Genomic DNA, 27898 nt, shown 5'->3' with positions numbered 1-27898 from the left:
TTCTCTGGTTGAACCCTGACCAATACACAGAGTATGTGACATCTGAGACTTAAACCATCATAGGAAGGCAGGGTGGAGAGCAGGGTCAGGTGGAAGCACTCTGGGGCAGTCAGCTTGGCTTCATAGAGAATGAACGCGTGATTAGAGAAAGAGGAAGAGAAACTGAACATGAAGAAGTAGTCAGAAGAACTGAATAAGAGAAGTAGTCAGGGGCTGGATCTAGTCCAGAGGTAGGTTACAGAAAGGAGTTAGGAAGAAAAACGAAAAGAATGGAAAGTACAATAATTGGATTAGTGTTTAAAGGATGATTTTGTTGGAGGCTCAGTCGCTTAAGCATATGACTTCGACTCAGGTTATGATCTCCAGTTGGTGAGTTCAAGCCCTGCATCGGGCTCCGTGCTGACAGCTCAGAGCCTGGAATCTGCTTTGGATTCTGCGTCTTCCTCTCTCTGCCCCTACTCTGCTCACACTGTCTCTCTCAAAAATAAAAACATTGAAAAAACTTAAAAATAAGATAAAGGATGATTCTGGCGACAGGAGAATGGCTTCAATGAGGGAGGTGGGGAGGCGGTGGGAAGGGGATGGGGGACACCCCGGGAGAGATGGCGGCTGAGATTGCATTAGGGAGGTGGAAGTCTTGCCGGTGAATTATATACGAATTATAAACGGGGAGGTGAGGAAAGTCTAAGATGCCTATTGAGTTTCTAGCTTGAGCAATTTTAAGTGAATGGTGGATCTCTTTACTGAGGTGGAGAGCAAAGCATCAACTAAGGGGTGTATATCAAAAGCTCTGCCCCGGACGTTTTAGGTTTGATACGACTTTGAGGCATCCAAGTGGAGGATGCAATGAAATAACCATGTATGAAGCTCGGTAAAGAGGACAGAACTAGAGATATTAACCCGAGAAAGTCAGCAGGTAGGAGGGTACTTATGGGAATGTTGAGCTCACCCAGCAAGAGCTGAGCTCACACTGAACGAAAAGGGCCCAGGCCCTGGCAGGAATTTAACGGGCAAAGACCGAAAAGCAGGCTGAAAAAGAATGGTGGAGTATAATGAGGTCATCATGATGTGCGCTGGATTAGACTAAACGGCTGCTTTAAATCCGAGTCTATCCATCTCTGGACTGCGCTAAAAATAAGCCAGCGGCCACGCGAGGTCGCCTCGCACAATCCTCCTCAGGCAGGGAGTGGCGCAACCACTAGCCCCGGCAGGCCCCGCCCCCGGGCAGGCCCGCCCCTGCCCTATCCCGATCCTGCCAGGCGCTCCAATCGCTTGTAGAGGCCATCGCTGGACCCAGGCGGCTGTGTCGATCTCCGCTCCAACTGGAGACAGGGTCCAAACCATGGCGGAGAAGGCTCAAAAGAGGTGAGTCGGTTGTTTGAGAAAAGTCTATTTCTAGACTCCACATGAGTGGAATCTGCTCCTGGTCGCCAACGGTAGGGACTAAGATGATGTCTTATCCCGGGCGCTCGGCCTGGATGGCTCTTAAAGCCCAGCCTTGGCAGCCGCTGAGGCAGAAAACGACGAAGCGGGCGTAAGGGAGGATTGGGAAGGGATGAGGAATCGGTGCCTGGAAGGTTTTTGTTCTTCGATCCCACCGCCACCGCGCCGCCCTCCTCCAGAACGCGCCTGCGCGGAAAGGGTCTCCGAGAGGCGCTGCGCGGCGAGAATGGCGTCGCCCGCTTCCTCGGGACCCGGGGGGACCCCGGGGACCCCCTCCCCACCCCGACCCTCACCCCCTGTCCCCCAGTTCGGCGCTGTTTGATGCAGCTGTTCACGGAGGGCGGCTTGTAGCAGTATTCTCTGCTGTGCGTTCCGACACACCCACGGTAGTGCTGGCCGCACCCCAGAACCCTCTTGCCCATTGTGGGCGCAGTGTGTGTAAACCCATCGCTGTCGCTCGTCACAAGGGGACTGCGCCTGGGCTAGAACAGTGTGAGACATTCTGCTCGGCGTGGCTAAGCTACTTTGTAAATGTGTGAGGACAGCAGTGGGGGCTCCTCCCAACAGCCTTCACTGCTGCGAACAGCTTGGATGGGAGAAATGCTTAAGTTAACGATTTCGAAAAGCAGCGGCGTTGAGCACCCTCTGCTGCCTCTCTTTGAACGGGAAACCGACACACCTTGTTTCTGTTGCAGTAAATTAAAATTTAGGGTTTTTTTTCTATGGAGGCAGGTAACTATAATCTTTTTTCATAAGCTAAAGAGAACCAGGTATACTCTGAAAATTGTGTGCAGTATATAGCCGTGTACAGTGGAGTGTTTTGGGTTTTTTTTAGTGTATTTATTTATTTATTTATTTAGAGCTGGGGAAGGGCAGAGAGTGGGAGAGAGAGAATCCCAAGCAGGCTTCGAGCTGCCAGCACAGCCTATGTGGGACTTGAACTCACAAACTGTGAGATCGTGACCTGAGCAGAAATCAAGAGCTACCCGGGCTCCCCAGATGGCTTGTTATGTAAATAGGTGCTCAGCTAAGCCTTTCATCTCAGCTGCCTGAGCCCCCTCAGCCCCATCACTCGGAGGTGCAGTGGAGTCTACACAGAGATGATTGGACCACGTTTTAGTTGGTCTAGTGATGAATTTAATTGTTTTCTGCCTCATGGAGAAGTATGCTGATGGGACCACAAACTCTGCCTGGGTCCTCTCCCTTAGACATAAAACTGGACAGAGGGACACTTGGGAATCGTTCCTATCCTCACTTGTCTAGGACAAGTTATATGTTAGTGCTGTTTTCATAAAAAAAAAATCATAGAGGGGGGCTGAGGGAATGGAAACTTGAAATGGGAAATAAGGTCTAAAACAAGAGGCATTTTAATAAGATTGCATTATTTTAACACACAAACCCACTCTAAATGAAAAACATTAGAGGAATCACATTTTCAAATGGTGATCCATTCAAGGACAGCATCATTCAGCTTTCACAGGAAAAATACCCAACATGTCAGGAAGTTTCCAAGAAACTTTCAACTAACAGAAAAGAAATGATTGGTGTTAGGATGATGATGCTTCAGGGACAAACTGCTTCAGGAAATTTCTAGTCTCTGGGCTTCAGTTTCCTCATCTATAAGATGAGAAGATCAGGCCATTTTCTGCTTTCTGTTCCATGTTACTGAAGTTTTTCTTTACTTGGTAGAAAGATTGTATTTTTTTACTGTGACTTCAGCAGAGTCAGACACGTAACCCCGATGCATCGTTTTTAGAATTTCATTAACTTGTGCCTTGTAGAAAGTCAGTGTATGTCAAAATGATGGAAACAGATACAGCTGTGTCTGATCTCACAAGTATTTCTTAGATAGACTCAGGAATTACTAGTTTTTGTTTGATATATATTCTTTTTACTTAGAGCTTTAAAAAATGCTTTGTGGTAGGAAGGTTTGTTTGCTGAAATTTGTAGAAGAAAAAATTGTGTCTCCTTTTTTATAGTTTTCCCTATCAGTAAGGAAGTGGGTGTGATTTAAGAAATACATTTTTGCTGTCACTTTGCACTTGTATCAGGGAATATTTAGGGGGGTTCTAGAATGTAAATGATGGAGAGACATGTTAAAGAGTTTGTACTCTGCTGACTTTCAGAGCTATATTTCTCTCTCTTTTTAATTATTTCAGGAGAATTTAGTGATTCATCACTTAACATATTACACCCAGTGCTCATCCCAACAAGAGCTCTCCTTAATGCCCATCACCCATTTAGCCCACCCCCGCCACCCCTCTCGCAACCCTCAGTTTGTTCTCTATATTTAAGAGTCTCTTACGGTTTGCCTCCCTCTCTATTTTTCCTTCCTTTCCGCTATGTTCATCTGTTTTGTTTCTTAAGTTCCACATGAGTGAAATCATATATTTATCTTTCTCTGACTGACTTATTTTGTTTAGCATAATACACTCTAGTTCTATCCACATTGTTGCAAATGGCAAGATTTCATTCTTTTTGATTGCTGAGTAATAGCCCATTGTGTGTGTGTGTGTGTGTGTGTGTGTGTGTGTGTGTGTATACACCACATCTTTATCCATTCTCCAGTTGATGGATGTTGGTATCTTTCCATAATTTGGCTATTGTTGATAGTGCTGCTATAAACATTGGGGTACATGTGCCCCTTCAAATCAGTATTTTTGTATCCTTTGGATAAATACCTAGGAGTGCAACTGCTGGGTCATGGGGTAGTTCTATTTTTAATTTTTTGAGGAACTTCCATGTTGTTTTCCAGAGTGGTTGCACCAGTTTGCCTTCCCACCAGCAGTGCAAAAGAGTTCCTCTTTGTCCATATCCTCACCAACATGTGTTGTTGCCTGAGCTGTTAGTTTTAGTCATTCTGACAGGTGTGAGGTGCAGGTGTAAGGTGGTATCTCACTGTGGTTTTGATTTGTATTTCCCTGATGAGTGATGTTGAGCATCTGTTAGCCATCTGGATGTCTTACTTGGAAAAGTGTTTGTTCATGTCTTTTGCCCATTTCTTCACTGGATTATTTGTTTTTTGGGTGTTGAGTTTGGTAAGTTCTTTATAGATTTTGGATACTAACTCTTTATCGGATATGTCATTTGCATATATCTTCTCCCGTTCCTGCCGGTTGCCTTTTAGTTTTGTTGATTTATTTCCTTTGCTGTGCAGAAGCTTTTTATCTTGATGAAGTCGTAATAGTTCATTTTTGTCAGAGCTATCTTTCTGGTCTAGAACTCTCATGAGCTCTGTGTTTTTACTTTCTTACTGAGTCTTTCTCCTGAATTTTCTGTGGACCCTCAACCTGAATTAATATAAAATTTAACAAAATGACTTCACTTTTGTCATTGCCTTACTTTTCTATGTACTGATGATTTTCAAATCTTCTAACAGATATAGCAGATATATCAAATATCTAGTAATTATCACATAATCTGTCTTTTTTTTTTTCCCTTTGGAGATCTTCCCATGAAACCCTCTATCATCTTTGTTCTCTGAGGCTGATGCATGGCTGTTGTCCTGTTATTTCCCTTTGTACTAACACACTGGAGCCTCTGTTTCTAGACTCTATCTTATCTATTGGCTTACTTTTATTTAGCTTAGTACATCCTTCGGGAGCTTCCCAATAAAGAGTACTTTTTTAAAGTTTTTGCAAGTCTGAAGATGTCTTTATTCTCTGTCCAAACTTGATTGCTAGTTTGGCTGGGTGGATAGCTCTGGTTTGAACATAGTTTTCACTTAGAATTCTGTAGGGATTGTCTGTGGTCTTCTAAATTCTAGTATTGCTACTGAGGACTCTGTTGCCACTCTGATTATTTTAACCTCTCTTGGTGTTTTGAGTTTTTGTGTTTTTGTTTTTGTTTTCGTTCTGAAAACTTTAAGGATCTTTTCCATAGCATTCAGAAATTTTAAGATGATATTACTTGGCATGGGCCTTTTGCATTCACATCCTTTTAGGGTTGAGATTAATATTCTTTAGTCTGTGGGAAATTTTCTTGTATTATTCTTTATTTATTTATTTATTATTTTTTTAATAATTTTTTTTAACGTTTATTTATTTTTGAGACAGAGAGAGACAGAGTATGAATGGGGGAGGGTCAGAGAGAGAGAGGGAGACACAGAATCTGAGACAGGCTCCAGGCTCTGAGCTGTCAGCCCAGAGCCCGACGCAGGGCTTGAACTCATGAACCGCGAGATCATGACCTGAGCCGAAGTCGGACGCTTAACCGCTGAGCCACCCAGGCGCCCCTCTTGTATTATTCTTTAATAGTTTTTTTCCATAAATTGTTTTCTCCTTTTTATTTGGATTCTTTTTTTTTTTTTTAATGTTTATTTTTGAAAGAGAGAGACAGAGTGCAAGCAGGGGAGGGACAGAGAGAGAGGGAGACACAGAATCGGAAGCAGGCTCCAGGCTCTGAACCGTCAGCACAGAGCCCACTGTGGCGCTTGAACCCATGGACCGTGAGATCATGACCTAAGTCAAAGTTGGATGCTTAACCAACTGAGCCACTCAGGTGCCCTGAGATTTATTTGGATTCTATACCTCATATGTTGGTACTCTAATTTTCTCACTTTTTCTGTCCTATTTTCAATTTTATTTTATTTATTTTATTTTATTTTGCATTTTGTTCTACTTTCTGGAAGAGCTCTTTTTTTAACATTCCTAGTGATTTCACATTTTGGTTATGTTTTTAATTTTTAGGAACTCTTTCTTAGACTGTTCATTTTTAATAGACTTCTGCCTTGTTTAATGCAGTAGTCCTTTATTTCTCGTGAATTATACGTTTGTTTTTTTTTAAGTTTACTTTTACTACCTGAATTGTCTGTGTTTCTTCAGACTATTTTTTTCCTTTGTTTTGCTTTTTTTCCTTTTTAGTTGGAGGCTTTCTTGATTTATCTAATCATCTCTGGCTCTCTGTCCATTATTAAGGATGGGAACTTAAACAACTGGAAGCTCCAGGTATACGCATTAGGCTTACCTTGTGATGTGCTTCAGGGTGGAGGAAATCAGGCAGGAAGCTGAACTTCTCATTGAAGAACTCATGTTGTCTGGTAGTTTCTTTGGAAAAGAATCCTCTTCTATTCCCCTGTTGCCTAAAATTCTGTATGAGGATAGGGAGGCACACAGGGGAAGGGGAGATGGTGGGCTCACTGTTGCTCAGCCAGTCCTCATCACCTACCTCTGGGCCTGATTTCTTGGGTGCAGTACCGCAGGGAGGGGCAAACTTTTTCTATAAAATGGTAGTTTTACCTTGTTTTTATTGTTAGGGGTATATAGTATTCCAGTAAGTTGATTACATTTTATTTCATTACTTCTCCCCTTTTATGGTTTCATTATTCTAAATAACATTGCCAATTTGTGCATATATTTTCCTCCTGTGGAATTCTTGATGGTAGAACTCCAGAAATAGATTTCCTAGGTCAAACATTGTGACTACGTTGATTCCTGATGCATATTGGTACAGTATTTTCTAAGAAGTATCCTGATAATTATCATCAAAAGTGTCCAAATGTCTCAGTTAAATTACAGATACATCATCTGATAGCCAAAATAAATGAAAAAGCAAAAACACCTCATTATCCTGAACAAACTAATACAGGAAATGGACTGGAGTGTGATTATACTGAATATTCCAACTATTTGCATTTATTTCATAACATAGCCTTTTATTTCTTACTTACATTGACTTGTGTCATGTTTCTATTAGTATAGTATCAACCATCCTTCATGTAATATGACACAGAACAGTGACAGACAGTGGCGTAGAAATACTATAACCAATGCCATTGTGAATCGGCATGATAGGGTTGTATTTATGATAGCTGATTGTTTATTTGAAGATTGGAAGTAATGAGAGTGTTACTAATGAATAATAATTTTATCCTGGGTTAAGAAAGATTGTTGCTGAATCAGTGAGAACAGTGATTTAAAGAACAACAACAAAAAAACTGGTCTTAAAAAGGGAAACTAGGAGTCTAAAATTCATTAAATGATACGAGTTACAAGAAAGTATTTATAGGTAGGGGAGGGCATTTAAGGATCATGATTTGAGGGAGACTTTTTTTAAGGAAATAAGGATACATTTTCAGCCTAGTTACAGAAATGAATCCAGGATCCCCTTGGCACCTGGTGTTAAGAAAATTTTATCAATCTCTTTTCTGTCTTGTTTTATTTAGTTATATATTGAATAAGTAATCATTTGTGGGCTTCAAAATGCAAACAGTTAAAAAATGGGGATGTAAAGAAAAACATTTTCCATCTACCATTGTGTCCTTGCTATCCAGCTCCTCTCTCAGAAGGCAGTGAATATTATTAGTATCTTCTGTGTCCCTCCAGAGATAGTTTGGGAATATTGAAGCAAATACAAATATTCAGCAGTTACACACTAGAACAGCTATATTGGTTGTATCAGTTGTAAATGATGCTCAAAAGTTATATCAAAGAAACTGAATTTGCTAAACACAAGTATTTTATTAGAATGGCAAGCATGTGCTATTTAAGTTCATGTTACATGTAATGAAGATTTGCATTCATCAAAGAGGACAGATTTAAAAAGTGAATGAACCCATCTCACAGTAAAACATTTGGAAAAATAAAACCTGGCAGTAACAATTTTTTTTTTATCAAAGCAATGTCAAAAAAAAGGCATGAAAAACAAATAGAAAGTACCATTGACATTTTTATACTATCTACTATCAGTTAAACATCAGTATTTTCATACATGAATATTTATAGAACTTAATACGAGTGATTATTGCACTCTACATTTCTGGTTCTTACTGGTTGGAAAACATTTGCTAAAGTTTCTGAAAACAAGTTTTTAGAAAACTTAACAAATCAGTCAAGATATTAACATTTTGGTCAAGAAAGTTTCCGCTGTTTTATATATCAGGTTTTAATAGTTTATTTAAAATGCATAATTGGGCCACCTGGTTGGCTCAGTCAGTTAAACGTCCAACTTCAGCTTGGGTCATGATCTCACCATTGGTGGGTTCGAGCCCTGCATGGGCTCTGTGCTGACAGCTCAGAGCCTGGAGCCTGCATCAGATTCTGTGTCTCCCTCTCTCTCTGCCCCTCCCCTGCTCTCTCTCAAAAATAAATATTAAAATGCAAAATTCATGGCTTAGAAAAGTAGTTTGATAGGTTTTGTTGATCTCATAGAACTAGAACAGGTTAAGGATATTAAACATTATACTGGAAATCTTACGGCAATAAGGCAAGAAAAATAAATAATTGGAAAAGAAGAAAAACTGTATTCACAGACAGCAAAATTATTTATGTGAGAAATCCCAGAGAATCTACTTGAACTCAGTGTGTTTAGCAAAGTTTCAGGATACAAAGTCAATATACAAAATTATATTGTATTTCTGTGTACTTGCAGTGAACGACTGGAAATCAAAATTTTTGAAAAATCCAAATAGAATTATGAAGTCAAAATATCTAAAATGGTATTGTTATTTTATAGAAGCGAGTGCACATTTAACCATGAATAATACCATTCCTACTAAGAAAAATAGTTGGAACAAGTTACCAAATGATTGTCAATTTAATGGGAAAGTCGTTTGGTACAGTTCTTCACGTCAGCTCATGGCTCAGCTACAGCTGCATTCAGCTAGATTCAGCTGTGTCAAACAGGACATCACGGAATATCAAAAGCATCAATAAATTATTTGGAATTTAGTAATTTTGAACAGCTTGCACTCTAGTTTATATCACTTGATAAGCTGATTTATAATATAAATAGAGAATATTTGTAAATTTTGAATCTCTACGTTGATTTCTATATTAATATTACCTTGCCAGTTGTTATGTATTGTGAATATTCATTCCTTTTACAAAAATAGTGGTGTATTATATACTGTCCATTTTCTGGCTTTTACTTTTTTTGACTTAAGATAGGTTGGATTACAGAGAGGGAGGGAGGCAAACCATAAGAGACCCTGAAATACTGAGAACAAACTGAGGGTTGATGGGGGTGGGGGAGACGGGAAAGTGGATGATGGGCATTTAGGAGAGCACCTGTTGGGATGAGCACTGGGTGTTGCATGGAAACCAATTTGACAATAAATTATATTTAATATAAAAATATATATAGCTTGGAAATCATCCCAAATCTTTACATAAAGGATTATTCATTCTTTTTAATGATTGTGTATTAAATTGTGGTGTACCATACTTTACTAACCTGTCCCTTTCTAATGGATATCTAGGTTGTATTCAGCCTTTTGCTGTTTGGAAACAATGCTGGTGTTAAAAGAATCCAAAATCTCTTTTCTCAAGCATTTTAATAGGGCATCATATATGATTTTAGCCTGATGGATAGTATGCCCCCTCAGAAACTTATAGTATATTAAATACCTTACCTTTTATCATTTCTTTTTTTTAATCAGATTTTTTTTAACTTTTTTTTCACTGAAGTGTCTAGATAGCTTCTATAGCAATGTTTTTTTTTTAATTTTTTTTTTTAACGTTTATTTATTTTTGAGACAGAGAGAGACAGAGCATGAACGGGGGAGGGTCAGAGAGAGGGAGACACAGAATCCAAAACAGGCTCCAGGCTCTGAGCTGTCAGCACAGAGCCCGACGCGGGGCTCGAACTCACAGACCGTGAGATCGTGACCTGAGCCGAAGTCAGCCGCTTAACCAACTGAGCCACCCAGGCGCCCCTATAGCAATATTTTTTAAACTTACCCATGGTGAATGTTACCTTTTTCTTCCTACAGTGTGAAGATTGCTCCTGGAGCAGTTGTATGTGTAGAAAGTGAAATCCGGGGTGATGTAACCATAGGTAAGGAAATTGTTTATTAGTGGTTTTTTCCTCAAAAATTGATGTAATTTAATTTATTTCAATGCTTTACAATTAATTAGGTGTTATATATTTGTCTGTTTCATTGACGTCCTAATTTTATTGAGAAAATGATGTATTTCTCCCATGTTTAGTATTTCTTTTTTTTTTTTTTTTTTTTTTAATTTTTTTTTTTTCAACGTTTTTTATTTATTTTTGGGACAGAGTGAGACAGAGCATGAACGGGGGAGGGGCAGAGAGAGAGGGAGACACAGAATCGGAAACAGGCTCCAGGCTCGGAGCCATCAGCCCAGAGCCTGACGCGGGGCTCGAACTCACGGACCGTGAGATTGTGACCTGGCTGAAGTCGGACGCTTAACCGACTGCGCCACCCAGGCACCCCCCATGTTTAGTATTTCTAAAAGAAGTAAGTGTGATGGGCACTTGTTAAAGATTTTATTTTATTTTATTTTTAATTAAAAATTTATTTATTTTAACTAATCTCTACACCCAACATGGGGCTTAAACCCACGACCCAAAGATCGAGTCACATCTCCTGACTGAGCCATCCAGGCACCCCAAGATTTTATTTTTAAGTAATCTCTACACCCAATGTAGGGCTCAAACTCAAAGCCCCAAAATCAAGAGTCACATGCTCCACTGACTGAGCCAGCCAGGCACCTGGATGGACTCTCTATTTTGAAAACCCCTCTCTGATAAAGGAATGAGGCGATGTAATAGAGTCATTAATTTATTTGAGGAACATCTATTATGTACTACAGTGTGCGCTGTGCTAGCACCAGAGACACAGCGATGAACACAGCAGACAAAGGTGTTGCCTTCATGGAGCTTATACACTACTAGGTAGTTAATAAGAGGTGGACCATGGAGTCGGACAGACCTGGGTTAGCATCCTTGCTCTTTACCTGCTGGTTTACCTTGCACATATTATTACACATAACCTCACCAGCCTTCATTTTCCCCATCTGTGTAAGTGTGTGTATTAGAATTAGGTTCAGCTGCATATAGTGGTGGCTTAAACACACAAAAGTTTATTCTCTTATATAAATAAGTCTAGAGGTAGGCAATTCAGGGCTGGTCAGTTGATTGTCCAGGAGCTCCAGCCTTGTAGGCCCGAATGTGATAGCTAAAGCACCAAGAGTGATCTTTGATAAGAAAGAGGAGGATTTGGGGCACCTGGGTAGCTCAGTCCGTTAAGCATCCGACTTACGCTTAGGTCATGATATCGCAGTTCATGAGTTTGAGCCCCAAGTCAGGCTCTGAGCTAACAGCTCAGAGCTTGGAGCCTGCTTCGGATTCTGTGTCTCCCTCTCCTCTCTCTGATCCTCCCCAGCTCATGCGCTCTCTCTCTCCCACAAATAAATACTAAAAAAAAAGAAGAAGAAAGGGGAGGAGTGGAAACAAAAGGGTGTACCTCCAAGTTGGATCAGCTTCCTTTACATAGTCTTCCTGAAAGTTTCACACATTCTCTCTTTGTATGTCTGATGCCTTGGACTTAGTCTCAGCCTTGGAAGGCTGGGAGATACAGTCTGAACTGGGTGCATTGCTGCCCCCAATCCAGTGGGATTCAGCTACCAGGGAAAGGGAAGAACGGATATCTAGTGGCAAGTAGCAGGTTTTTCGACGTGCAAAATAGGAGTGCCCACCTTACAGGCACTTTTTGAAGGATTAAGTAAGAGAATATTTGTGAAAGTCATTGCCCGAAACCTAACACTAGCTGACCACATTGTTAAATCTTAGCAGTATGTAGCCTTGCTGGAGGTGAGGTCCAACACTGAAATCAAATTAACAGTTTAACATGTGGTAACTTTCGTATATGGACATGATTGAGTTCCCCTGAACTTAAATTTTAGCCACTAGTTCATTTACGTATGTTTTCACTGCATCTTGTGCCTTTGTAGCTTTACGAACTAACATGAGTCCATCCTCACTAGCAGCTGCATGTTACCAGAGTAGAGCTTTCAGTGAGTTAAGTATAATTTCAGAGAGAAAACACGCCCTGGTCCCTTATGCTAACAGTGTCTTTCGTTGTTGTTGTTGTATTATTTATTTATTTGGAGAGAGAGGTGAGAGAGAATCCCAAGCAGGCTCCATACTGTCAGTGCAGAGCCTGATGCGGGGCTCCATCTCATGAACTGCGAGATCATGACCTGAGCCGAGATCAAGAGTCAGACACTTAACTGCCTGAGCCACCCGGGCGCTGCTAACACTATCTTTAATAGGAAAAAAAACCCTGTGAATTTTAGTAAGTCTAAGCCTCCAACCAATTTAGACATCATGTCTTATAAAACAAGTAAAGATTGTACCAGTATTATGGAATATCATTAGGAATTTTCTAGGTTGGATTTTATTTTAGATTGACAGTATTTCAGAGTTTAGAAGGTGACACAGTTTCTTTTCAGTGCTATGTTAACTTTTTGTTAATTCTTAAAACCATTTGCAAACTTTTTATGAGGAGAAATCATGATGGCCACATGTTTATCAAAGATGTTGTTCTGCATTATTTTTAATCTGGTATTTAAAAAAAATTTTTTAATGTTTATTTATTTTTGAGAGAGAGAGACAGAGAGACACAGAATCTGAAGCAGGCTCTAGGCTCTGATCTGTCAGCACAGAGCCGTCGTGGCTTGAACTCCTGAACGGTGAAATCATGACCTGAGCTGAAGTCAGATGCTTAATCAACTAAGCCACCCAGAAGTCCCTTTAATCTGGTATTTTTATGGTTTTCATCATGATTCAAGGAATAACCCTCTCATTAGCTCACAAGGTATTGTTTTTTTCTTTTTTCTTGTTTTTAAAGTTTAATGATTTATTTTGAGAGAGAGAGAGAGACAGGCAAAGGGAGGGAGAGAGAAAGAAAAAGAATCCCAAGCAGTCAGTGCAGAGCCTGATGCAGGGCTCAAACTCATGAACTGTGAGATCATGACCTCATCTGAAATCCAGAGTCGGGCGCTTAACCAACTGAGCCACCTAGGCACCCCACCCACAAGGTACTCTTTTTTTTTTTTTTAATGTTTATTTATTCTTAAGAGAGACAGAGTGTGAGCAGGGGAAGGGCAGAGAGAGAGGAAGACACAGAATCCGAAGCAAGCTCCAGACTCTGAGCTGTCAGCACAGAGCCTGACATGGGACTCGAACTCTGGAACTGCGAGGTCCTGACCTGAGCCAAAGTCAGAAGCTTAACCAACTGAACCACCCCCAAGTATTTTTAATTAGAAGGAAAGTAAGACTAAAATAATGTAGCTAATTACACAAATTTGCCCTTTCATTTCTACTTCTTCCTCATTTTTAACGAAGTATGGTATACCTATTATATAATAGATAGATAGTATAGAAACCTCTGCTGGCAAAAATGTACACACAGGTGTAGGTACATGTTTGTCTGTAGGTATATTTCAGATTTGAAAAAAAAAAACAAAAAAAACTCCTGTTACTTTTCTCCTTTTCTCCTATGAAAAGAAAAGGTGGACCAGGGACCACAGCATAGGATTGGGACATGGGAGTATCAGGAGTCAGCACTCACTTTCCAGTCTCTCCTGCTGTCTTTCACTACTTTGTGCTCCTCCCCTTTCCTTATCCTTTTAATCACCAACCTTCCCTAAATGTTGAAATTATGTAAGGAATACAGTGTTTAAATCTACTTTTTTTTCCAGTAGCTGACAGTACAGAGATGGCTAAAATGTAAAATGACAGTTCAACACAGATTTTTTAGCATAAGAAGTGGTCGTAATTTTTAACTAGTGATTTGAAGTTTATCATAGAATGGATCTAAATTAATGTTTTTATGCTTATTTTTGACCCAGTGTATTAAAACAGGAAAATTTGCTCACTTTATAGAAACATCTCAATTTTTAAAACTAAGGAAAAGATTCAGAAGTGATATAGTTATCCAGTGCTCAGTCTTTTATAATTCTTCTCTCATTATCATTATGTATGTTTCTTATCATTTTGTTTTATTTGTTGTTTGTTTGTGTTTATCTTTAACTGTATATATAAGAATGGAAAATTTCCAGAATCAGTACTTAGATAGCCATTTCTATCATTGTTATATTTGGAATAAGATATCCCTAATCTTCTGACTGCTATTAATTCATTTTTCTGATGTAATACATGAGATTAAAAAGCACCAGGGAGATCTGAAGTTAAACGAGAGAGTAGAGATAAGTTATGTGATTAAAACTTACTCTCCCGGGCACCTGGGTGGCTCAGTCGGTTAAGTGTCGGACTTCGTCTCAGGTCATGATCTCACGGTTCATGGGTTCCAGCCCCACATTCGGTTCTGTGCTGAACGCTTGCTCAGAGCCTGGAGCCTGCTTCAGATTGTGTCTCCTTCTCTCTCTGCCCCTCCTCCACTTGTGCTCTGTCTCACTCTTTCAAAAATAAATGTAAAAAATTTAAAAAAAAACTCACTCTCCCCACCATGTTTTTTTCTTTTTCCCCAATTTATGGCTTTTATTGTTTTTGTTTTTGCTTAATTTACCAGACCAAAGTCTTCTTCTGTTATATTAGGGATATAGAGATTTGAACACAATACGCTTTGTTTTCTCAGTCAAGTAGCAATAACCTTAAGTGTAGTTGAGTTTAATAGATTTTTCAGAATGTTATCCAGAACTTTACATCCCCTAGTTGGTTATACTTTTACCAAATTATTCTATTCTGAAATATTTCAGAAAGAAAGTAATTTTTCCTTCTCTTTGTTTCAGTAGTGTAATAGAACTTTAAACCTGATCTGTTCTCCTAGAAAATCAGGTATTTGGTTTATCAAAGAAACTAGTCTGAAGCTTTGAAGCATTGTCCTTAAGCAGAAACCCTAGGACTTGAGGCACTGCTGGAGCCTGACCCCTTTCCTTAGAGGCTGCCAGGAAACAGACCTTGGGAAAAATAACAGCTCTCTTGTTAATTACAATGTGGGTAAACAAGGTTTCATAGCGTCCAGCCTGTTTTTAATTAGGCTGCCTTGATTTTTGGACCACGCATTATTTCCTTAAATTTTGTTTTGAAAGCTGAAAAGCATTTCAGAAAGTTACTTCTAAGCCCCTTTTCTGTAGTCCCATTATAGGGTGAAAGTCAGTCTCCTGGTCTCAGGACAGGGCTCGGTTGGGACAAGGTACTAGGTAGGAAGGCAGACCTCCACATAGTGGGAAAACGGAGATGGAACCCCTTTGTCCCATTTATTCTTTCTCTCCATTAGAGTTTTTAATACAGATCAAAAGCTTCCCTTTACTGTGGAAGTCTTTTTTAATAAGGCAGAACAGTGACCTTGACTTGAAATTCATCAAATATAAAGCAGTTCTTACAGATACTTAAGCTTACAGCTCAAAGGAATTGTTTTAACTTTCCAAAGAGAGCTTGTGGCTTTTTGAACTATTTATTGACATATGAAAATGTACACAAAGATAGCTTCCTGTGGCAAAGATAGACAGGAAAAATGTCCTTTACCAAATGAGGGGAATGGAAGTTTGATGCAAGGAATGCCTTTCTGGCTGTGTTGCATCAAGCCCAGCCAACCATTTAGAAAAATAATTCATCAGCCAGTAAGGCAACATCAGCTCTAGACACATTTATCCAAACAGGGAGATAAGCCAAATAGGATTTCAGCACATTTGGTAAGCAAATATACAAACTACCCTGCCAGTTAAGAGCTCCAAAAAAGTTCACAACAGCCTTTAAAAAAAAAAAAAAAAAGCAACTTTCTATAGTGATACATTTTTATTTTTAAAGCATTTTTTAACCTCAAGACCCTTAAACTTGGTTTGAAATCAGACCCGTTCTAGGTAAAAGTGCTTCTTACATGTAGAAGAGTGTGGAGCAGTCTGTGCCCAGACTTCAGTGTGCCGTGGCTGCCCGGGTCTTGGAATACCACTCGGATTCCTGGGCCCACTGGTGCCAATCTCCAGCACAAAACTGTGCAGAGACAAAGCCCACACTGTGCAGGTTACACACCTGAGTCAGAATGTCCCTTTAGCAAGTTCTAGAAACCAAAATTTTAGCAGTCACATGTACTGAAGTACATGAATACTAACCCCTCTACTCTCTGCCCCAAAAGACCTGCAAGAGGTTTAGGGGAACTGTTCAGTTTATTATCAGCCATGACTTTTGTTGCACCACAATTCAGAGTTGATACTTGAACCTTCTAAGTTATTTCAGCCCTGAAACACAAGGACTTGTAGTTTGGCAGTGCTGCCACCAGGTGGAGGCGGTGTCTCATGTAAGCTGGTGATCCTGCATTATATCCCAGGGCCCTTGGATTTATAAACAGATACCCAGTTATCTTCTTGCTAACTTATTAATTATGATAAAAATGAAAACAACAATAATAAAAAACCTGCTTAAAATAGCTCAGGCATTAGGGGCACCTGGGTGGCTCAGTCGGTTAAGCGTCTGACTTCGGTTCAGGTCATAATCTTGGGGTTGGGAGGTTCAAGCCCTGCATTAGGCTCTGTGCTAACAGCTCAGAGCCTGGACCTGCTTTGGATTCTGTGTCTCCCTCTCTCTGCTCCTCCCCTGCTCATGCTCTGTCTCTCCCTTTCAAAAATAGATAAACATTAAAAAAAAAAAAAAATAGCTCAGGCATTATATTTAAAAATTCTATAAGACATGGGACTTGGGTTTAGTTTCATTTTTAAAATTTGTGTTTGTATAGTTAACATGTATTAGATCATTTTTGAAAGGGAAAAATGAAAATATCAATTATTTTCAAAGCTATTTCAGAGGAATTTTTAAAGAAAGACAGGTTTCAGTGACAACCTTATCATACTAGTCCATTCTCCAGTAACTTCTTACAAGTCTGCTTGTCGTCAAAGCTGCAGCTTAGGGGCCAGCAGAATACCTAGTGCCTCTGGCTTATCTGGCCACGGCAGACAATCTGCTTTCTATCACAGCATGGTGATCTCTTCCCCGTCTAAGATTTTAATGCCAGTACAGAAAATACATTTATTCTTTTCTTTTACTATCTTATAGTAATATGTGAATTTTCCCCCACTGTTTAAAAGGAGTTACCACCCTAATAACCTGAGTGGAGGAGAGGAGTTTTTCTGTTTCTCAGACCAGAAGGAGTTGTTTTGCTTATTGATAGTTATTTGTTAGCTTTTAGTGTCAGATAGTGATGAACTTCCCATTTTTAACACCTATGGGCCAGACCCTGTGATCTCCCTTTCAGACATTATTTCGTATAATCCACACTTCAACACAATGAAGTAGGTTATTCTGGATCTCATCTTTTTATAGATGAGAGAACAGGCATTTGAGAGATTAAGCATATAGCCTTTAAGTGGTAGAGACCAGAGTCTAGACTTTCTAGACAAGGAGTGGGGTGCTGGTAGGGGCTTTAATTACAAAGAATCTAAAATAGAATGATTTGTCCCTTTTACCACAGAACATTTTTAAGTAAAGTGTGAATCTGGTATTGTGCAAACTACAGATGTAAATTGGTTCACACAGCTGGAAGACCTGTAAGAAATTTCTCATTTTGGAGGAATCCAGTGTTTGTTTCAGTATTATTTAGCACCTGTCCCTCAAAAGTGGTAACATCTAAATGCCCGTCAGTAAGGGCTTGGTTAAGTAAATTATGATATGTTAATATGATATGAAGTACTATTCAGCCATTAAAAAGAAGAGCTAGCTAAATGTACTTTTATGGAAAAATCACCATGACTTTTTAGGTGAATTAAGAAAATTGGACAATAATAAGTACCATCCCTTGATTAAAAAAAAAAATCAACTATGTGCTTATAATCCATATTTTTCCACCTTCAAATTATATTCTATTTATTTTTTAACTTCATGGTAAAAGATATTTATATACAATGATATTTACGGGTCTTAAGGGTATAGTGGAACTTAAGTCTGGAATAATATACCCCAAACTTTTAAGAATAGTTACCTCTAGGGAATAGGATTAGCGCAAAGAGAGGATCTTTCACTTTTGCTTTGTTTGAATTTTTATAATGAGTATGTATTACCTTTGTAAATATGTGTATTTCTTAACAGAAAAAAAGGCACATGTGTTCACAATCATGGTCAACTTGAGAATCTTCCCAGGGACCCAAGAGATCCCATCTTTTATCCTGAATAGGAGAATTTACCAAAGCAATTTTACTTGGGCAGCTCAGGATTTGGGGAGCCAGGGGTGACAAATAACACAACCACTCTCATGTTATTTCTTATCAGACTGTGCGTCTTTTGACTGTGCATCCTGTCTTGGACCCCACCCTCCTTATCAATCCCCAGCTCTTCATTGTTAGGGGGAAAAAATAAAGTTGCACTGAGGTTCCTTCCAGTTCTCTGAGCACCAGGAACACCTTATTTAATACATTTGTGTGTGAGTATGTTAAGTATTTCCAGTTTTCAAGATAACAAAACAAAATAAAGAAGAAATGCAAGCTCAAAAGGGCAAAAGTAGCTTATATTTCTTTTTATTTCCCTCTAACATATAGCACTGGATCTTGCCTGTCACACGCAGCTAATGATTATTGAATAAATTAACTTACATAGTTGAGTACTGAATTACAGGGACAGTGCATCTTCCTGACTACCTTCCCACTGTCAACACTTCTACCCAGGCTGTCTTACTTTCAGAGTTGGTTACTTCATGTCCACTTATTTACCAATAAAAATAGCCATGGCATTGGGGGTGGGTGGGGCTAGTGTTGCAGGGAGTGGCAGTAATGAGGTTATATTTTCTCAAGAGTGATTTCATTATCACCAAAATGCTAGGCCTTTGGGAAATTAAGAACCAGGGGAGGGAATGTGTTAGCTGTCCAGAATCGTGTCCCTGTTTAAGCAATGCCGGCCACCTCCACCCTGGTGGTGAAATGGATGTGGTAAGACCCCTTCCCGCTCCTTTCAATTTGAGGTAGGAGGCGTCCCCTCAGTCTGCCTATTTCAGAGTCTTAGGATTCCAGTAATTATATTGGCTCCTTCCACTGCCTCCCTGTAACCTTTTCAACCTTTAACTGGTTAAAATCATGTCCTAGACCAGACACAACAGTATCTCTGCCTCCTTCCAGTGGTTAGGCTTGTTATTGGGATGGTGACAAAGTAACAGAGATAAGGTTTCCATGTTTCCCTTCTCCCATTCCACCCATGTTTCCTCTTAGCCACTTAATAGGAAGACTAACTCTATATAGTACACAAGCATGAGAAAGTGTTAATGTGGTTCACTAGCATGAGAAAGCCCAATATTATAAGCAAAGGGAGCCTTACTTTTATGAGAGAAAGCAGGGAAGGGAATTAATGTTATTGCCAACAATGTGCCAGAATACTGTGTCTACAAACATGATCTCATCTAATCCTTACAGTGCCTCTGTAAGATGGTATTCTCCCCACCCCCATTTCACTGCTGAGATAACAGAGGCTTCCAAACAGCTGGTTAGCCAGGGCTGTCTGGCTCCAAAGCCTGTGCTGTCTCCACTCACCTTGCCTTGAGATTTGGCACTAACTACTATTGATAACAGCTGAGGAGATAACATTTGTAAAGTGCACCTAGTGTGGTGCCTGGCACATACTTTAGAAAATGTTCCTCCCAATAGCCTCGACCCCCTCTTGGTCACCTTCTCCCCTCCTATTGGAAGCGTAGCCTCCACCAATAATTTCTTTTCACCGTATTTTTAACAGGACCTAGGACAGTGATTCACCCTAAAGCACGGATTATTGCAGAAGCCGGGCCAATAGTGATTGGGGAAGGTAACCTAATAGAAGAACAGGCGCTTATCATAAATGCGTGAGTAAGACACTTTCAGATACCCTGAACTAAGTACCTTGGGTTGTGTTTTTATTAATTCAGCTATCTATAGGAACCTTTTACGGTAGACATCTGGAAAGCCTACTATTTTAGAACTAGAGAAACATTAGGATCTTTTCAACACAAGTGGTTAGTAAATAAGGAAACCAGAGACCAGATGGGTGAAGAGACTCGTCCAAGGTGAGATAACTTGTTGGTGACTGACTAGAATCTCCTCCTCTCAGTCTGATAATCTTCCCCTTACGTATCACTACCTCCGCTGTGCGCTAAGCAAACATTTCCTGACTCCAGCAACCAAGTGCTGTGCTCACCACCCTTGAAGAGAGTCTTTTGGTTAGATTTCTCACTTCTGACTGAATTGTTATTACTCCTGCCCAGACACATGAGCTTTACTCTGATATATATTTTCATATGCTTTGTGGGGGTAGCACCCAGAATTATATTTGAAATTTTGGGGGCCTTAGAGGCAATTTTTTTTTAATGTTTATTTTTATTGTTGAGACAGAGACAGAGCATGAGTGGGGGAGGGGCAGAGAAAGAGGGAGACACAGAATCTGAAGCAGGCTCCAGGCTCCGAGCTGTCAGCACAGAGCCCGACGCCAGGCTCGAACCCACAGACCGTGAAATCATGACCTGAGCCGAAGCCGGATGCCCAACCAACTGAGCCACCCAGGCGCCCTGGCAATTTTTAACTTTCAAGAATAAAAAGTGATAAAATATTCAAACATGTACATGGTCTTAGTGAGCTAGACTATAATACCTATGACATTTTCATAAGCATTTAATAAAGCTTTCTAGATAAAATTTTGGCAGGAAATTCAAGCTTATACCTAATTTATAGCAACAATGTATGGAATTTGTAAGAAAGACCTTGGGAAAATATTTGACTGTGATAAAGAGATTGATTTGTCATAACACTTACTTAGGATTTGGGAGTTTCTTACTATATTAAGCAGTTTCTTTTTAAAATCTTATTTTGGCACCTTTATTGTAAGTAAGTCAGTAATAGCTATATTCTGCAGTAACTCAGCTGTCAGAGATAAAGCACCATTTAAAAAATGGCTTCCTCTTAGACCACAAACATTTTATGTTCCAAATATTTCAAACTACCTAAGAGCATATAAAATAATTACATGAATTTCTGTTTACATTTCACAATCTCAAATGATTATTGAGAATGGAAATTTTTCGAGCCAGGCATGATTTTGATTCCAGTTTAATAAGCTAAAAATTATAGCCAGCATCATTTTTACCTTGTCCTGGAAAAGGCCCTCTGGGCTATGAGCTTTAAAAATAAGCAAAGGAAAAATTAAAAATAAAAAAAATAAATAAAAATCAGCAAAGGAAGGCTGACCTTCTAAAATTACCTGTGACTTCTTTACCTTTTAGTAGTTCTTTTTCAACTCAGAATCAAGTCTTCAGCATAGATGATAAATAATTCACTTGGAATAAGAAATTACTTATATAGTTACGTATTTTAAGCTTGATGGAGATCAAATTGACAGAATGAACCCAAATTCTAAAACAAGAGAATTGCTTATTGCATTATTGACTTTGATGATTTGTCTCTTCTTTTTATAGTCACCCTGATAATATCACCCCTGATGCTGAAGATCCAGAACCAAAACCTATGATCATTGGCACCAATAATGTGTTTGAAGTTGGCTGTTGTATCCTTTACAATAGTTTAAAGTAAAACATTCTTCCCAGCTGTTTTTAGTATCCAAAATCTATTCCATAGAAATCATCATATTTTACCTGTCAAATATATCAAGTGTATTATAAGTATGCATTCACACACACACACACACACACACACACACACTGCTCCTAGTGTTACAGCTTGTTCACAGGTAACAATAGGTAACAATAACTGAGTGGCAGTAGACATAGAAACAGAAGAATCCTGGCTTCTGTCCTGCTTTAAGAACCACAGCTCTGTCCATTCAATTCCTATATAGTTTAGGTTAACAGTATGTTGTCTGCTGCAAAGAAATGGTGGAAAGGGATGGAAATATTTCTTTTTTTTTTTTTAAGTTTATTTTATTTATTTATTTATTTTAAGGGGGAGAGGGGCAATGAGAGAGAGGGAGGGAGAGAGAGAGAGTGAGAGAAAGAATCCCAAGCTAACAGCGGATCCTGATGTCAGGGTTTGAGCTCACAAACCATGAGATCATGACCTGAGCTGAAATCAAGAGTCGGACTCTTAACCAACTGAGCCACCCAGGCACCCCTGGAAATATTTCATTCTTTGTTTTTTTTTTCCCCAGAGTGCTACTAGTTCTTACCTTGATTTTTGTACTCTAAAAAGCTAGTAAACTCTTTTCATGTTGTCAGAAAGATATAATTTTATGACAGAAAAACTTGGAGGAAAATAAAATCTATTTAGTGATAGCAAAATATTTAAATAAATTAAGCTACAGGCACAAAATGGACTATTCGGATCATTAAGCAGTCATCTTAAATTACGGTTTTAAAGATTTTAATCGTATGGAATAATGCCTGCAAATTTAATTGAAGCAAATAAAGCGAGCTGTAAAAGTTTATACAGTTTGATTCCCAGTTATGTTAAGGGAATTATATGTATTTACATAAAGATATATCAAACTGTTAGCAGTGTTATCTTTAAGTGATTGGGTGATAAATTTAATTTTCTTCAAACAGTCGTGAAAATATGTTACTTATAGAATGGGGGTAAAAGATGCTCATTTCCTTAAAAAACATAGAAGGCATTTATATCTACTTAGAGATGCTTACATTTAAAGATTAAAGCTTTACTTTCAGGCTGCCCTGAGCAAAGGAGCTCTCACCAGGCTGAGCCTGCATGGCCCTGCCCATGCTCCTACCCTCTGTCCCAGGGCAGGATAAGGATATAGTGAATTGGTAGGGGGAAAAGATGCACATGTTTACAATGTTTACTTAACTCTGGCTTACAGATTCCCAAGCCATGAAAATGGGAGATAATAATGTTATTGAATCAAAAGGTAAGCTGTATTCAGAATTTTATTGTGAAAATGATTACCTCCTTTTTCTTTGTGGTGTCCTAGAAAACAACCCAAGTATAACCTCTGGCAAAGTGGAAGGAAGGCATGGTTGGAAGTGGACTACAATAGGAGACTAAATCTTTGCCTTTAAGGAACCTAATAATGTGTTTAATACATTGAACTAAAAATTCAGCTGTGTACATAAGTTGGGATTGGATTAAACCATAACGTTCAGATGAAAGATTTGAAAAGATTTCTGCTAAATACTAGTGTCCGTGATAATTTAGTTGATTAATATAATTGCAGAATTGAAGAAAAAAATCATTTTCTGTATCAGTTTGCTTTCTTTAATTTCAGGACTACTTTACTTAGCCAGTCAGGAACAAATATAAGCAACTTATCATAAGTGGAGCTGGGCAGGAGGTCATGTAAAGTCACCACTACGGGAAAGCAGCTCCCAAGAGCGTGCCCCACTAAAGTCCAGAAAGAACCTGAACAATAAGATGTCTTTAGAATAATAATTTATCTTTGGTGGTCCTAACTGACATGAAAGAAAAATGCTTCTTTTTTTAAATACTAAAGTTAGACTTGTTGTTAGTCTACTTAATGGTTTTTGTTTTAATTTGATTACCAATTATTATCGTTGTTATTTTCTACTTATTATATACTTACTATGTGTCAAACCTGAGCTCGGCACTTTCCATTTAATATCTCACTTATTCCTTACAACAAACTGTAAGTAGGTTGATCTTTCATTTCATAGATAAGCTTCTCAGAATTTTTAGTGACTTGTCCAAGGTCACACAACTAGTCAGCAGCAGAGCTCTGTGTTTAATCCATCTAATACTAGTCTGGTGCCTGCCTCTATGCTTTACCAACTCTGAATTGAAGTATTTTCTTTAATTTTTTTCTTAAAGCTAGTTTACTTTTTCATACTTTAAGACATTTTGGAAAAATGTAACATTCTAATCATTTGTCTTAAAATACAGTTCTTTCTATGTTTTTATTGCAGCGTATGTGGGCAGAAACGTAATCCTGACAAGTGGTTGCATCATTGGGGCTTGCTGTAACCTGAATACATTTGAGGTCATCCCTGAGAATACAGTGATCTATGGTGCAGACTGCCTTCGTAGGGTGCAGACTGAGCGACCACAGGTACTGGAACCTGTCTTTAAAAGGAGTTCTTTTTTTTTTTTTTTAATGTTTGACAGAGACAGAGCATGAGTAGGGGTGGGGCAGAGAGAGAGGGAGACACAGAATCAGAAGCAGGCTCCAGGCTCTGAGCTGTCAGCACAGAACCTGATGTAGGGCTGGAACCCATGAACTGCAAGAACATGACCTGAGCCAAAGTCGGGTGCTTCACTGACTGAGCCACCCTGGCTCCCCAAAAAGGAGTTCTTTCTGAAAGAAACAAAAACTTAAATACAGAGAACAAACTGGTGGTTGCCACAGGGGAGGTGGGGTGGGGGGGAGAGAGATGGGTGAAACAGATCAAGAGGATTAAGAGGTACATACCTCCAGTTTAAAATAAGTAAGTCACAGAGATGAAATGTACAGCACAGGCAATATAGTCAGTAAATTGTAATTATGGTTGTCATGGTGACTACATTTATCATAATGAGCACCAAGTGATGTATAGAATCATTGAATTGATAAGTTGTACACTTGAAACTAATATAACACTTGAATAATGTTAAATAAATATACTTCAATTAGAAAAAATTTCTGGCGCTACTAATTTTCAAAAAACTACCACATAATTGTTTTAATGGGACAGCAAGTTTGCCATTTAAAGAGCAGATGAGAGGGGCGCCTGGGTGGCTCAGTCGGTTAAGCGTCCGACTTCGGCTCAGGTCATGATCTCGCAGTCTGTGAGTTCGAGCCCCGCGTCGGGCTCTGTGCTGACGGCTCAGAGCCTGGAGCCTGTTTCAGATTCTGTGTCTCCCTCTCTCTCTGACCCTCCCCCGTTCATGTCAATCCCTGTCTCAAAAATAAAATAAACATTAAAAAAAAAATTAAAAAAAAAAAAAATAGCAGATGAGAGGGACGCCTGGGTGGCTCAGCCAGTTAAATGTCTGACTCAGGTTATGATCTATGGTTGTGGGGTCGTAGGTCACAGGATGTGCACTGAGCGTGGAGCCTGCTTGGGATTCTCTCTCTCCCACTCTCTTTCCCCCTCTCTCTCTGTCTCAAAATAAATAAATAAACTTAAAAAAATAAAATAAAAAGCAAATGATTAAAATCAGAGAAACATTCCTAAAACTAGAATTTATTTGCATTGAAATTATTCAGTCTTTAAGTTATTATCAAAAATATGTACAAAGATGACAATGACAAATTGATAATGAGCAAAGAAAATCCAGAGATGTTGCTCCTGATCTTAATGTATTTTCACTGAAAATGTATCACCAAACTTTATAAACTGTTGATTCACTCCGAAAATACCAATCCTCAAGGTAAGGAATGATCCTACCAAATTTATACTGGCCAACCAACTTTGGTCCATCTGTTAGTTTACCAACATAGCTGACTTGAAAATAAACACAGTTTGTGAATATGCAAGTGTGTTTTGATATTTTCCTGGCTTACGAGAAATTCTCTCTTCCTACTAAGAACCAAGAATAATTAAGAATATATATTTAGAGTTTCATACAGGAGATAAAATAGGGCATTTGGGGCTTCCTTTGGACAGAAGACATTCTGATTGAAGTTGTGAACTTCATTGTTTGGCACACAATATATTTCCTTAGTTACCCAGCCTCTTTCCCCTCCTCCAAAAGAAAATATTTTTCAAGACATCTATCATTTTGCATCTGATTCTTAGCCATATTTTATCAGATGTTAAAACTCCAGCTGTCTTTGGGTTATTCTGTTTCTGTAATGTTTGGATTTTATTATTATTATAAGCAAGTATTACTTCTATAGACCAAAAAGGCAGTAAAACAAACCAGGGTTGTTTTCACTATCTTTCTGCATACCAGCAAAAATGATTGAAGAAGGAGAAAAGAAACTGGAGTTGGGTTAAAAGAGATTAGAATTCAGTGAGTAAGAATATCTGAAGTTGAATACAGTTTTCCACATCTCACTCATCACAGGTCCTTATTAAAGAACTTACTGAATCAAAATGTCTCGGGCAAGGACCTAATAATCATCCATATTTGTCACAAGTACCCCTAGTGAGTTTTGCAATGAGGGAAGTTTGGGCGGCGCTGGTGAGTGAAGAGCAGAGAGTACAGCTGTGTACTTGTAGGGCCTGTGGAAAACTGTGCGTTCCAAGAATTCTACTTAGGTTGTTGTCTATGATTAGAACTTTTTTTTTTTAATTTTTTTTTTTTTTTAACATTTATTTATTTTTGAGACAGAGAGAGACAGAGCATGAACGGGGGAGGGTCAGAGAGAGAGGGAGACGCAGAATCCGAAGCAGGCTCCAGGCTCTGAGCCATCGGCCCAGAGCCCGACGCGGGGCTCGAACTCACGGACGGGACCGTGAGATCATGACCTGAGCCGAAGTCGGACGCTCAACCGACTGAGCCACCCAGACGCCCCGATTAGAACTTTTTAACTTTTTCAAGGCCAGCGTAAAGCCTGTAACAGCAGGGTTGAAAACTGAGTCATGTATATTTTTAATTTTTTTTTTAAAGTTTATTTATTTAGGGAGAGAGTGTGCGAGAGAGTGTGAGTTGGAGCAGGGGAGGAGCAGAGAGAAAGGGAGAGAGAGAAACCCAAGCAGGCTCCTTGTCGTCAGCACAGAGCCTGACGCGGGGCAGATCGTGACCTGAGCTGAAATCAAGAGTCAGATACTTAGTCACCCAGGTGCCCCTCATGTATATTTTTATATGTAAAATCTTTTGGCTTTTTCGTATTTCCAAACTTAATGTATATTCATTGTAAATTAAACAACCAAAATAAATAAATAAATAAATAACCAAAAAACCCCACAAAAAACAGGTAAGCAAAAATCAGCCAGTGGGAATCACCTATACTTCCCTGACCCTGAGCTGCCTGGTACTCTTGCTTTCTGCTTGTCAGTTCTTAATTCTCTTATCTTTTTAGCCCCAGACACTACAGCTGGATTTCCTGATGAAAATCTTGCCAAACTACCACCACCTAAAGAAGACTATGAAAGGAAGCTCAACTCCAGTTAAGAACTAAGAACAATATACAACATCAAGATAACAGTTTGTCTTTGACCACTGTCTTTTGAGAGGGCCACAGTGTTTATGTGCTCTTAGCAATTCACAGATTAATACATGTTGACTTTATTTTATAAAATGGAGTCAGAGAGGAAAGTAATGGATTTTCATTATAACTAACTGTCCTCTGTAATTACATAAAATGCATTATTTTCCTATATCCTTAACTCCTTTTCTGAGAATTTACAGGTTTGGTTTATTTTTCTTTTGTCATATGTTGGCCATGATTTTAGTTGTGTAAAAGATTCCCTGTGATAAGAAGGGGCATATTACTATGTATTTATATTCTAGCATATGTTGTATTCAATAAAAATGCTAGTGATGGGACTTTCAGTGAACATACTTTGATCAAGTTTTCTACTTGTGTTAACTTCGCTAAAATAGCTCTTTTAATTTTTACTGTGTACTAGCCATATTAAAGCTAATGTGTTTATCGTTTCCTTTTGTTACTTTGGAGCTGTTTGGTATTTCAGGTGAAATTTCAGCAGCTGTTGAACTAATTTGACTTCATCTTATTTCCAAGAAAAAAAAATCTATTTTCATTTTAGTAAAACAGGTATTAGAAAAAGATGTATTCTGTAGCATACAAACAAAATCAGTAAGAATGATCTCTGATGGAAATGACAAGTAAATGACCCTTGAGTAGTCCTGAGTTTCTGAGGATAATAAAACTAAAAGAGATTTTGATATATTTATAAATTTATGAAATTACTTTGGCACTTTACCAATGACTGTTGATCTTA

At 39.0% G+C, this 27898-nt stretch overlaps 1 protein-coding gene across 2 annotated transcripts; it reads left to right on the top strand.

The window, feature by feature from the left end:
• Positions 1 to 1234: 1234 nt before the first annotated feature.
• On the top strand, positions 1235 to 27488 carry DCTN6 (dynactin subunit 6). Of its 2 annotated transcripts, XM_060653148.3 has the most exons (8): positions 6371 to 6389; positions 10154 to 10218; positions 12791 to 13003; positions 19852 to 19957; positions 21560 to 21648; positions 22915 to 22962; positions 23975 to 24117; positions 27016 to 27488. In XM_060653148.3, the coding sequence occupies exons 3-8, from the start codon at positions 12907 to 12909 to the stop codon at positions 27112 to 27114; spliced, it is 582 nt and encodes a 193-aa protein (XP_060509131.1). In that variant the 5' UTR covers positions 6371 to 6389; positions 10154 to 10218; positions 12791 to 12906; the 3' UTR covers positions 27115 to 27488. The 2 variants fall into 2 exon arrangements, with proteins under 2 accessions (XP_060509132.1, XP_060509131.1); XM_060653149.2 differs by lacking the exons at positions 6371 to 6389; positions 12791 to 13003 and adding an exon at positions 1235 to 1365.
• The last annotated feature ends 410 nt before the right edge of the window (positions 27489 to 27898 follow it).

Source organism: Panthera onca, chromosome B1 (genome assembly GCF_046562875.1).
Source record: "Panthera onca isolate mPanOnc1 chromosome B1, mPanOnc1 haplotype 2, whole genome shotgun sequence".
Taxonomy (NCBI): Eukaryota; Metazoa; Chordata; class Mammalia; order Carnivora; family Felidae; genus Panthera; species Panthera onca.
The sequence above is the reverse complement of the archived record's forward strand: the minus strand, read 5'-3'. Positions and strand labels throughout refer to the sequence as shown.